At 44.6% G+C, this 13,365-nt stretch overlaps 1 protein-coding gene across 3 annotated transcripts; it reads left to right on the top strand.

Annotated features, from left to right (window-relative positions):
• The first annotated feature begins 3,369 nt into the window (after window positions 1–3,369).
• Window positions 3,370–12,562, top strand: cebpz (CCAAT enhancer binding protein zeta). 3 transcript variants are annotated; one of them, XM_071413834.1, is made up of 18 exons: window positions 3,370–3,448; window positions 3,684–3,889; window positions 4,787–6,312; window positions 7,542–7,773; window positions 7,990–8,146; window positions 8,368–8,456; window positions 8,678–8,731; window positions 8,925–9,027; window positions 9,200–9,268; window positions 9,359–9,425; window positions 9,587–9,693; window positions 9,800–9,866; window positions 10,014–10,216; window positions 10,385–10,417; window positions 10,521–10,616; window positions 10,714–10,778; window positions 10,935–11,016; window positions 11,404–12,562. In XM_071413834.1, the coding sequence occupies exons 2-18, from the start codon at window positions 3,716–3,718 to the stop codon at window positions 11,562–11,564; spliced, it is 3,285 nt and encodes a 1,094-aa protein (XP_071269935.1). In that variant the 5' UTR covers window positions 3,370–3,448; window positions 3,684–3,715; the 3' UTR covers window positions 11,565–12,562. The 3 variants fall into 3 exon arrangements, with proteins under 3 accessions (XP_071269935.1, XP_071269933.1, XP_071269936.1); XM_071413832.1 differs by lacking the exon at window positions 3,370–3,448 and having other exon boundaries at window positions 3,531–3,889; XM_071413835.1 differs by lacking the exons at window positions 3,370–3,448; window positions 10,385–10,417 and having other exon boundaries at window positions 3,531–3,889.
• The last annotated feature ends 803 nt before the right edge of the window (window positions 12,563–13,365 follow it).

The raw sequence follows: 13,365 nt of genomic DNA, 5'->3' as shown, positions 1-13,365 counted from the left end.
CCTGGCTAACGTCTCTGTCCCGAAGCAAGAACCAATTAGCCTTAATCCAGGCCCTGCAGTGCCTAGCTCCACTCCCATTCCCCAGGCGCTCTCATTTGTTGACTTCTGTAACCGTAAAAGCTTTGGTTTCATGCATGTTAACATCAGAAGCCTCCTCCCTAAGTTTGTTTTATTCACTGCCCTAGCACACTCTGCCAACCCGGATGTCCTAGCCGTGTCTGAATCCTGGTTTAGGAAGACCACCAAAACCCCAGAAATGTCCATCCCTAACTATAACATTTTCCGACAAGACCGAACTGCCAAAGGGGGCGGAGTTGCAATCTACTGCAGGGATAGCCTGCAGAGTTCTGTCTTACTATCCAGATCTGTGCCCAAACAATTTGAGCTTCTACTTTTAAAAATCCACCTCTCCAGAAACAAGTCTCTTACCGTGACCACCTTCTGCCCCCAGCTGTGCCCTGGACACCATATGTGAATTGAATGCCCCCCATCTATCTTCAGAGCTCGTGCTGTTAGGTGACCTAAACTGGGACATGCTTAACACCCCAGCCATCCTACAATCTAAGCTTGATGCCCCCAATCTCACAGAAATTATCAATGAACCCACCAGGTACAACCCCAAATCCGTAAAGACATGCACACTCATCGATATCATCCTAACCAACCTGCCCTCCAAATACACCTCTGCTGTCTTCAACCAGGATCTCAGCGATCACTGCCTCATTGCCTGCGTCCGTAATGGGTCTGCGGTCAAGCGACCACCCCTCATCACTGTCAAACGCTCCCTAAAACACTTCAGCGAGCAGGCCTTTCTAATCGACCTTGCCCGGGTATCCTGGTAGGATATTGACCTCATTCCGTCAGTAGAGGATGCCTGGTTATTCTTTAAAAGTGCTTTCCTCACCATCTTAAATAAGCATGCCCCATTCAGAAAATGTTGAACCAGGAACAGATACAACCCTAGGTTCATTCCAGACCTGACTGCCCTTGACCAGCACAAAAACATCCTGTGGCGTACTGCACTAGCATCGAATAGCCCCCGTGATATGCAACTTTTAACGGAAGTTAGGAACCAATATACACAGGCAGTTAGGAAAGCAAAGGATAGCTTTTTCAAACAGAAATTTGCATCCTGTAGCACTAACTCCAAAATGTTCTGGGACACTGTAAAGTCCATGGAGAATAAGAGCAGCTCCTCCCAGCTGCCCACTGCACTGCGGCTAGGAAAAACTGTCACCACCGATAAATCCACGATAATTGAGAATTTCAATAAGCATTTTTCTACGGCTGGCCATGCTTTCCACCTGGCTACCCCTACCCTGGTCAACAGCACGGCACCCCTCACTAGAACTTGCCCAAGCCTCCCCCATTTCTCCTTTTCCCAAATCTAGATAGCTGATGTTCTGAAAGAGCTGCAAAATCTGGACCCCTACAATTCAGCTGGGCTAGACAATCTGGACCCTGTATTCCTAAAATTAGTCACCGAAATTGTTGCAACCCCTATTACTAGCTTGTTCAACCTCTCTTTCGTATCGTCTGAGATCCCCAAAAATTGGAAAGCTGCTGCAGTCATCCCCCTAGACCCAAACTGCTACAGACCTATATCTATCCTACCCTGCCTTTCTAAGGTCTTCAAAAGCCAAGTTAACAAACAGATCACCAACCATTTCGAATCCCACCATACCTTCTCCGCTATGCAATCTTGTTTCCGAGCTGGTCATGGGTGCACCTCAGCCACGCTCAAGGTCCTAAACGATATCATAACCGCCATCGATGAGAGACAATACTGTGCAGCTGTATTCATCGACCTGGCCATGGCTTTCGACTCTGTCAATCACCACATTCTTATCGGCAGACTCAACAGCCTTGGTTTCTCAAATGACTGCCTCGCCTGGTTCACCAACTACTTCTCTGATAGAGTTCAGTGTGTCAAATATGAGGGCCTGTTGTCCGGACCTCTGGCCGTCTCTATGGGGGTGCCACAGGGTTCAATCCTCGGGCTGACTCTTTTCTCTGTATACATCAATGATGTCGCTCTTGCTGCTGGTGATTCTCTGATCCACCTCTACGCAGACGACACCATTCTGTATACTTCTGGCCCTTCTTTGGACACTGTGTTAACTAACCTCCAGACGAGCGTCAATGCCATTACAACTCTCCTTCCGTGGCCTCCAACTGCTCTTAAATGCAAGCAAAATTAAATGCATGCTCTTCAACCGATCGCTGCCCACACCTACCCACCCGTCCAGCATCACTACTCTGGACAGTTCTGACTTAGAATATGTGGACAACTACAAATACCTAGGTGTCTGGTTAGACTGTAAACTCTCCTTCCAGACTCACATTAAGCATCTCTAATCCAAAAATAAACCTAGAATCGGCAACAAAGCATCCTTCAGACATGCTGCCAAACATACCCTAGTAAAACTGACTATCCTACCGATCTTTAACTTCGGCGATGTCATTTACAAAATAGCCTCCAACACTCTACTCAGCAAATTGGATGCAGTCTATCACAGTGCCATCCGTTTTGTCACCAAAGCCCCATATACTACCCACCACTGCGACCTGTATGCTCTCGTTGGCTGGCCTTCGCTTCATATCCGTCGCCAAACCCACTGGCTCCAGGTCATCTATAAGTCGTTGCTAGGTAAAGCCCCGCCTTATCTCAGCTTACTGGTCACCATAGCAGCACCCACCCGCAGCACGTGCTCCAGCAGGTATATTTCACTGGTCACCCCCAAAGCCAATTCCTCCTTCGGCCGCCTTTCCTTCCAGTTCTCTTCTGCCAATGACTGGAACAAAGTGCAAAAATCACTGAAGCTGGAGGGTCATATCTCCCTCACTAGCTTTAAGCACCAGCTGTCAGAGCAGCTCATAGATCACTGCACCTGTACATAGCCAATCTGTAAATAGCCCATCCAACTACCTCATCACCATATTGTTATTTATTTTGCTCCTTTGCACCCCAGTACCGCTACGTGCACACTCATCTTCTGCACATCTATCACCCCAGTGTTTAATTTGCCATACTGTAATAATTTCACCACTATGGCCTATTTATTGCCTCACCCCCCTTATCCTACCTCATTTGCACACACTGTACATAGACTTTCTCTATTGTATTATTGATTGTATGTCTGTTTATTCCATGTGTAACTGTGTTGTTGTTTGTGTCACACTGCTATGCTTTATCTTGGCCAGCACACAGTTGTAAATGAGAACTTGTTCTCAACTAGCCTACCTGGTTAAATAAAGTTGAAATAAAAATCAAATTAAAAAAAGTGCTAGTACATCCGCCTTCTTACGCCAACGACACTTCTGATTGGACAATATTTGGTTAGTTTGTTTTGCATGGCGCGGTGCCCTGGGTGAGTGGAGAGTTCACTTCAGATAAATGGAGTGGTTTAGAATGTGCAAACGATCTCGCCCATTCTTTGCACAGCCGGTAACAAAACTTTTGATTGGATAAAATTTACTTGTGAACTTTGAACTTTAGTTCAAACAGTCCTGTTTGATACATACAAATCAGAAATACAATCCAGAAAATCCTATACACTACTAATCATGTGGTTTTGGATAACAAAATAAAATATACTAATCTTGTTCTGAAATCAAGCTGATATGAAGAATAAATGCTTTCGACGATAGTAAGGCAGTTACTGTACACACTTTCCTTCCAGGTCCTGTCATTTTTCTACATGCTGCTTTCAGCATGGCACCGAAAGGAAAGAACCGTAAGGCAATAGCCAAAACGCATTTTGTAAATGTAAAGGACGAGTTTGAAAATGACAACGATGGAGATGAGGAAGAAGAAATCAATGGAGATGGTCCTCAACCGGACGACGAATTTAATTTGGACGAGGTTTTACGTTTGGGTGGAACCCGAGTAAGTAACGTTATTTGAGGCTAGCACTGCATGCTAACTAGCACATTTATCCCGCTGTTACCACTAAGCACGTGTCTTTTTCTCCCAAAATATTGAATAAACTGTTTGTTGTTCAACTGTTAATGTTATCTATATTTGTTCGACTTTGCTACGCTTTATCTAGCACTCAGTAGTTATTGACGATGATGCTAGGTAGCTAAGTTAGCTAGCTAGTTGCCTTGAAACCCGACGATAAATAGCATTGAATTCTATGTCGTTCAAAAATAAGTGTTTTGATCTGGAAAGTTTCTTATCACGACCTCTACAAGCCAGTGTGTTGAATAAAATTAAGTTTAAACATACTCTACCGGTTGTTACAGCTGTTGGTCTTTTGACGGTAGGAATGCAAGACAATATATCCACAGGAAAGTATAATTAAAACCACGGTATCAAAGCGCTCAATGTACGGGCAGATGAATATCCCCTGAAGCATTCGCAGAACAATGTAAACATGTGCACAAGCTCGGCACGTATACATGTTTGGCCTGCATGTATTATCATTTTGTGGACATGCTCCAGGTTATAGAAATCTGGACGCACAACCGGCGCTGTAAGAAAATTGATTTAATTGTAACTTAACGTTACCTGTGGATATATTGTAACACAGAGGACCAACTGTTAACTAAGTTAAAATAGAATTTTACTCATCATTCTGGCTTGTAGAGGTCTGTGAGATTCAAATGCAAATTTCTGCTCGATGTAGAATTCAATACAATTCAACGTCGGGTTTCCAGGCAAGGTACTACAATATAACTGACGTTAGCTGCTTGCAAGTGGTTGTACTTGGTAATGTTCACAGACAAGTCATGACTGTTAAATCACCTGTTTTCTCATGGCTTTTTTCTTGTCCTGGTGTAGGCTGACTTTGCCCTGCTTGACGCCATCATTGATGAGAACGAGCTGATCGACGGTGGAAAGAAAGGAGCCATAGATGACCTGGAACCTGGAGAGTTGGAGACATTCATCACCAAGCTGGGCATCCGCTTATATAAAGAACAACAGATTATCCCAGATGAGCCTACAGAGGAAGAGAAGGCAGAGGCGAGCCAAAAGGAAAGCAAAAAGGCTGATGCCAAGAAAGCCAAGTCAGATGATCAGAAGCCCAAACCAGAGCCTAAAGGCAAGGACCTGCCTGCCACATCAACAGCGGAGAGAAAGAATAAGAAAAATAAAGAGACAGCAAAAACCAGCGTCCCAGCCACCGGAAAGAAAGCTAAACTAAATGCCAACGTATTTGAGTTTCAGCCGAGGCAGCTGCTTCTGATCAAACCAGGTGGCAAGTGGTTTGACCTGGAGTACACTGCAGAGGGTACCTCTAACCCACAGGATGAGTCTCAAGTCTCCCAGTACAAGGCCCTGGCTATAAAGCTGTTTGAGGCTGAGACAGGGCTCTACAAGAGCAAGAAGAACATGCAGAAGGGGGCCAACTCAGCCTGGATGAAAAATGTGGTCTCCGCAGGGACGCTGGCTGACAGGATGGCAGCCATGACAGTTCTGATCCAGGATGCCCCGGTACAGAGCATAGAGCATGTGGAGAACCTGGTCAGCATGGTGAAGAAGAAGGGTAGTCGCAGACAGGGGCTGATGGCTCTGGACACTCTCCGAGAGCTCATCATGTCTGACCTGCTGCCAGTGAACCGCAAGCTCAGAACCTTCGCCCAGCATCCCTTTGACAATCTGGAGCAGAAGGCAAGCGGGAACAAGGACGCGCGCGACCGCCGCCTCATCCTGTGGTACTTTGAGCACCTTCTGAAGCACCACGTGGCCGAGTTCGTGGTGGCCCTGGACGAGCTGGCTCACGACACGGTGGCAACCACCAAGGCCAAATCTCTGGCCACTGCGCATGAGCTGCTGCTCAACCGGCCCGAGCAGGAGAGGGCCCTTCTCATCCAGGTGGTCAACAAGCTGGGAGACCCTGAGTACAAGACGGCAGCCAAGGCCTCGTACCTGCTGGAGAACCTGCTGCACAAGCACCCCAACATGAAGGCGGTGGTGTGCAGCGAGGTGGAGCGCCTCATGTTCAGGCCCAACATCAACCCGAAGGCCCAGTACTACGCCGTGTGCTTCCTCAACCAGGTGCTGCTGAGCCACGACGAGGCCGAGCTGGCCAGCAAGCTCATCTCCATCTACTTCTCCTTCTTCCGAGCCTGCATCAAGAAGAAGGATGTGGAGTCCAAGATGCTGAGTGCCCTGCTGTCGGGAGTGAACAGGGCCTATCCCTACGCCAAGGCCGGGGACGAGAAGGTGAAGGAGCAGCTAGACACGCTGTTTAAAGTAGTGCACCTGGCGAAGTTCAACACTGCCGTCCAGGCTCTCATGCTGCTCTTCCAGGTGATGGACTCTCAGCAGATCGTCTCAGACCGCTACTATGTGGCTCTCTACAGGTAAACTGCACTTCTAGACTTGCTGGTGTGATCAAGAAGAATGGCTGTATGGTGTATCAAATCCTGTCCAAAAAAAATTGACATCTGAATTTGTTTGCTCTCTCTTTTCTTAATAGTTGTCTAATTTATACTAACTTGATAGTATTTAGTCATGGGACCTCATTTTGCACTTTCTTAGTCAATATTATAGTAAACATACCGTTGACTGTACTGAACAAAAATATACACGCAACATGCAACAATTTCAACAATTTTACTGAGTTATAGTTCATATAAGGAAATTAGTAAATTGAAATAAATTCATTAGGCCCTAATCTATGGATTCACATGACTCGACAGGAGCGCAGCCATGGGTGGGCGCGGGAGAGCATATGCCCACCCACTTGGGAGCCAGGCCCAGCCACTGGGGAGCAAGGCCCAGCCAATCAGAATACATTTTCCCCCCTCAAATGGCTTCATTAGAGACAGAAATACTCCTCAGTTTCATCAGCTGTCCGGGTGACTGGTCTCAGATGATCCCGCAGGTGAAGAAGCCAGATGTGGCAGTCCTGGGCTGGCGTGGTTACACGTGGTCTGCGGTTGTGAGGCCAGTTGGACATACTGGCAAATTCTCTAAAACAATGTTCGAGGCGGCTTATGGTAGTGAAATTAACATTCAATTCTCTGGAAACAGCTCTGGTGGACATTCCTGCAGTCAGCATGCCGATTGCACGCTCCCTCGAGACTTTAGACATCTGTGGCATTGTGTTGTGACAACTGCACACTTTAGGGTGGCCTTGTATAGTCCCTAGCACAAGGTGCACCTCTGTAATGACCATGCTGTTTAATCATCTTCTTGATATGACACACCTGTCAGGTAAATCAATTATCTTGGCAAAGGAGAAATGCTCACAGGGATGTAAACATATTTTTGCACAAAATCTGAGCGAAATAAGCTTTTCTGTGCATATGGAACATTTCTGGGATCTTTTATTTGACATTTGAGTCATTTAGGAGACACACTTATCCAGAGTGACTTACAGCAGTGAGTGCTTGCATTTTTGTTATTTTTTGTACTGGTCCCCCGTGGGAATCGAACCCACAACCCTGGCGTTGCAAGGGCCATGCTCTACCAACTCAGCTCATGAAACATGGGACCCAACACTTTACATGTTGGAGTTTTTATATTTTTGTTTAGTATATAATGATCATGATGTTTCATTGATGCATCTATGTTTTCTGGTTTACAGGAAGCTCATGGACCCAGGTCTGTCTCTGTGCTCCAGGCAGAGTATGTTCCTCAACCTGCTGTACAAGTCTCTGAAGGCAGACATTGTCCTGCGGCGGGTCAAAGGCTTTGTGAAGAGGCTGCTGCAGGTCAGCTGTGAGCAGAACCCAACATTTGCCTGCGGGGCTCTCTTCCTTGTATCAGAGGTCATGAAGGCCAAACCAGGCCTCAAGCTGATGCTGCAGGAGGGTGGGGTAAGGCCAAGCTCCATGACATCAGCATAAAGTACTAGTTGTTTTCATATTGTGTACAATCACATGATGGAACTCTTGGGGAACGTTTCCCAGGCACAGTCTAAGACTAGTCCAGGACTAGACTTAATCTATGTCTGGGAAACCAGCCATTAGATTCATTTATTCTAATGGTTTTTGTCATGTCACTTGATCTCACATATTATGATATGATTGCAGGATGGTGAAGAGGAGAATTTCAAAGATCTTAAGGACGAAGAGGATGATGAGGAGAGGTTTGTAGATGCAGATAAGGTGGAGGAAGGACTGCGTGAGATCAAACCGGAACAGCCGAAGCCCACTGCATCGTCGTGGGTACATCACCAAAACATTGAAGGTGAGTTGTATTATTAAGACCACCCCCCCAACATTATTTTCAACTCACATATTTGGGGAAATCCTACACCCAGATGCTTATAAATGCATGTATTATTGTGTTGTGATTACTGTAAACATTTGTGTTGTAATGTAAGTAGAATTATGTTTTGATTGTGACTCCTGCATGTTCAGTGGTCACCTTTCCCCCTCTTCATGCATACTCGTTCTTTCGTTGTCCAGGTGGGAAGAGTATGGAGACCTACGACCCGTTCCACAGAAACCCCCTATTCTGTGGGGCTGACCACACCACGTTATGGGAGCTGCAAAGGGTGAGCCTCATGACAATGTTGGGTGCATCCCAAGTGGAACCCTTTTCCCCATATAGTGCACTACTTTTGACCAGGGCCCATATTGCACTAGATAATAGGGCGCCATTTGGGACGCAGTCGTTGTGTGATGAAAGGTGTTATGGGCTTGCTTGAGAAAAGGTACTGTACCATAGGATAATCCACTTCTGTTGTTATTTGACGTCATGTCTTTCCCCCCTCAGCTCTCTGCACATTTCCACCCATCAGTGTCACTGTTTGCCAAGACAATCCTACAGGTAAATTAACCGTTTTATTTTTTTTATATGCATGGGGAAACTTGGTGCTTAACACCAAAAAATTCATACAAAAGTTGCCTGTGTAACAATGGGCCCAAGTGGGTATCAGGGCTAGCCCTTACTATCCCTCTTACTACCACTTGAGTTTTTCTGTGTTTAATTCATCCCTTTCCCCTCTGCATCATGTCCTCAGGGAGAGTTCATCAACTACACAGGAGACCCTCTCCAGGACTTCACTCTCAGCAAGTTCTTGGATCGCTTCGTCTTCAGGAATCCCAAACAACTGAAGGGCAAACGTAATGTTGCCAACATTTTCAATTGCCTTTTTCTCTCAGTACACCAGAAATGCATTTCGTTGCCCGATTCACATTATTAATCAACTGTCTGGTCTCAGTTCATTCCCCGAATCAGTTATTCACCCTGCCTTTTCGTCTTGGTTGAAACGGTTTTCATCTCAATCATTCACAGAAAACACAGAGGCTACAGTGATGCAGCCCAAACAGAAGCTGACCATGAATAACATCCACAATTTACCTGGTGAGTGTCTTTTGAATCACTATGAAGAATGATAAAGGGGTCCCTTTATTGAGCAGAAGTAAGGAAAGTCTTCTTTCTCCCATCTCTCAGTGAACTGTGAGGCGTTCCTGTCCAATAAGGAGAGTCAGATTCCTGTGGATGAGGTCTTCTTCTATCGGTGAGTAACAATGATTATATAGACAGACCTTTTGAGTAACACTATCAGGTTTTACAAATATGTGTATATATTATGAATAAGGCAGCAAAGGAAATGAATGGTCCATTGTTTGAGTGATTCAAGTTCTGGACCATCTTTAAATGCCGTGTTCCCCACGCTAGGTTCTTCAAGAAACGAGAAGCGGAGAAGGCACTGCGTCGGCCACGGGGAGATGGAGATAACGAGAGTGTGGATGACGTGGACGATGATGAGTTTGAGAAGCTGCTCGGTAAGTTCAAGGACTGAAATGAACTGCTATTGGTCAAAAATCAGGAAATAGGTCAATGTCTATTAGACTTCGGGCTCATCTTTGGTTGCCTTCTCGCCCTATCCAGATTCATACGAGGGAGACAGTTACTTCACTGACTTGCCAATTGATGAAACAGACCTGGACTTTGCTGGGTAAGTACAAGTTTGATAAAGCTTTGCATTCAGATATCATCAGTGATTCATGTGTACACCTATCAAACATGGCATTGAAATGGTTCCCAGTGATTCATTGTTTTTTAATACTGAATGATATATTGGACATTTTGTGTGTGTTTGCAGCAATGTTAAGACCAAATCTAAGAAGGGGAAGAAGGGTGGTGAGGATGATGAGGATGAGTCAGACCTGGATGATGACTTGGATGGTGATCTGGATGATGAGGAGATGTCCCTTGGCAGTATGGACGAGGAGGACTTTGGAGATGAACTGGAGGAGGAGGGAGGGGCCTTCATGGACCCCGCTGGGGAGGATGACGATGAGGAAGGTATGTTTATGTCCCAATTATCTCTCCTTCCTCCCAAAGTGTGCACTTGTTCACTTCCCTTCACTAGTTTGAAATGAAATTACTGGTTTATGAAATATGTTGGAAAGTCCCACTAGTCCATGCCTCCACGAGTGCAGGCTTTTTACTCAAATTTCTTGTCTCTTTCAGTTCCAGAACTTGATGGTGATATTGCTTTTGGTGGTAATTTAAGTCAATTTTCTTAACTTAAATTATGCCCTTTTGAAAGTAATTTTGAATGGCTATTAAAAAGTTGACTCTTCAAAAATATTGTTTTCCCCTCAAGATTCAGATGATGAGATGGAGGTTCCAAACATCACTCCAGGTTCTAAAAAGAGCAAGAGGAAGGCCTCAGAGGATCTTAACTACAGTGGGTCTCTAGGTTAGTAGCCGGGCCTCTATTTGTACTACTGAACTGTACTGAATCTCATTTAGAAGTGTAGACTCTTATCTGACATGTTGACATTCTTCCATTGTAGGTTCCAAACCAGGGAAGAAGCACAAAGGAAAGAAGGACACCGCCATGTTTGCATCTGCTGAAGAGGTGAGATGGTCACGCCTATCATATTTCTCACATCTCGCAATGTTAAGTTGGCGTGCTGATGGCTATCCTATCCATCAGTTTGTTGAAGAGTTAGTTTATTGTATGAAACTAAAGGATATCACTGAATGCTAAATGTATATTTCATTTTTTTCCCAGTTTGGATTTATGTTGGATGAAAATGCTGGCTCAAAGTTTGACAACATCGGCATAAATGCCATGGCCAACAAGGACAAAGCAGGTAAGCCTTGGCTTAAATACAGTCGATCAACCTATTAAACATGTCCATGTCTTATTGAATACTACAGTTAGTGCCACCTGACAGAAAAAAAAGCCAAATTACTTTACTCGGTTGGCTAGATACTAGCTAAAAACTACAGCATATCCACATGGAGAGAGTCAGTAACTTCACAGCAGTTTGGAGCACACTCATTCACTAGTATTCCTGTCAAAGTTGCCCAAAATAGATGGCTACCATCATGCTTGAGAGATTAACTGTTAACCAACCCTAAGCCAATAGTGAATTCAGTCCATGTCAGGGTACATTTCATATCAAACAGGTTGTTGAATACAGTAGATGACCAAACTTTAGTAGAGGATGCAGAGTGAGTTGCTCTTCTCCCCCCAGGTGTCAGGCAGCTCAAGTGGGAGGCCCAGCGAGACGACTGGGTCCGAGGTAGAGACGTCAAGACCCTACGGAAGAAGAAGGCCATGTTTAACAAGAAGAAACAGTTTGGCAAGCCACCGTTTGGCAAATCAAAGGCTGGCAAAAAGACTTTCAAGAAGTAGTAATCATTTCTGAACCTAAGATCACTTAAGTTTGTGTTCGTGCACACTTCCCTACGCCTTCTTGGAACAATCTTCCAAGGTCTTGCTCTCGAATCCCATTAACCCTGGCATATTCGCTGGACAGACAAAGTGATGGTGTTTTAGGCTGCATTCACACAGGCAGCCTAATTCAGATTTTTTTTTTTTTACACTAATTGGTCTTTTGACCAATCAGCTCTGAAAAAGATTTGATGTGATTGGTCAAAAGACAAATTAGTGGGGGGGAATCTGAATTAGGCTGCCTGTGTGAATGCAGCCTAACCCAATTTTTTTGTCTCCAGTTTATTACAAGTCCAACGAATATGCCAGGGTTAATAGGATTTGAGGGCAAGTGGGTCACATGCCAGGGGTGTGTTCATTAGTGCAAACTGTATTGCCTTTATCTATACCTGTTGACAGTTCCTGGTTTGTTCTACCCGATCATTGGAGAAACTACTTCATGCCTGTGTGAAATCAAGTAGGCTGCGTTTACACAGGCAGCCCAATTCTGATTTATTTTTCCACTAATTGAACTATTGACCAATCAGATCAGCTCTTACCCATAATTGGGCTCTCATGCTTTGAAGTTACCTTGGGCTGCCTGTGTCAACACAGCCATAATTCTCTGTATTGACATTTTAAACTCTGTTCTATATTTTATATAGGTTTATGCAAGGTAAATCCAAAATGAAAACATTAGCATACTATAATGTCTGGTCTGTAATAATTGTAACTGAAGATGAAACATTTTATTATTTGGTGCCGATTTTATTGCTGTGCGGTTTGGAATTGGAACGATTCTTCAAGTTTGTATGTTTTGAACTGTCTACAGCCCCGTACCCTCCAGAACAGAGAGAAGCATGTTGCTCATACTGTTTCTGAAATTAAAAATAAAATAAAATTTTGTTACAAGGCAAAGGTGTACATAGTCAGTGTACATGGCGAATGTCATTTCTATATAAAATGTAAATGGTACCATACCGTGACTTGTGTGCATCTTGTAAAAAAGACCATAAGCACCCAGCACACCTGCCAAAAAACACTGTCGGATATGCATATATAGTAGCGTCTCTCCATTGAATACAGGCGGTTGACGTAAACAAACCTAATCGAATTTTCAGAAACAGATTACAAGAACGAGATCTACCAATCCAAAGAAAGGATAGGCGGGAGCTAGACAGCCCGCGGTGCAGCTTTTTGGACAACTCCCATTGTTAGGGCGGAGAGACATGTATCTTGTTAGTATATCCATGATCTTTGATTCAATACAAATTCATAGCCTTTTAAATATTTATTTAACTAGGCAAGCCAGTTAAGAACACATTATTATTTACAATGACGGCCAAACCCGGGAAACGCTGGGCATATTGTGCGCCGCCGTATGGGACTCCCAATCACGGCCGGATGTGATACATCCTGGATTCGAACCAGAGACTGTAGTGACGCCTCTTGCACTGAGATGCAGTGCCTTCGACGGCTGTGCCACTTGGGAGCCCGATTAAGGCAGACAACTGTTTATTTCAGCAGAGAAGACGTGTATCACTGACAACCCAGACTTTTCAGTACACATATAACCTAACAAAACAAATACTTAATATCGGTTTTATGTTGTTATAACAACCTACCTTTCTGTGCAGTACGGACACGCAGGTGAGGCATACAGGGTTTCAACTGGATAGCACAGCCACCAAGTCAAAATTAGCTATGTCTATATTGTGAAATTCATGAAAATAAAATGTAGCTTTTTGGTCTTAATTTGAGGTTAGGGTTAGGCATAAGGTTA

The sequence above is a fragment of the Salvelinus alpinus genome, chromosome 8 (genome assembly GCF_045679555.1).
Source record: "Salvelinus alpinus chromosome 8, SLU_Salpinus.1, whole genome shotgun sequence".
In the NCBI taxonomy this organism is placed as follows: Eukaryota; Metazoa; Chordata; class Actinopteri; order Salmoniformes; family Salmonidae; genus Salvelinus; species Salvelinus alpinus.
Note: the sequence above shows the minus strand (reverse complement) of the source record. Positions and strands in the feature narration are given on the sequence as shown.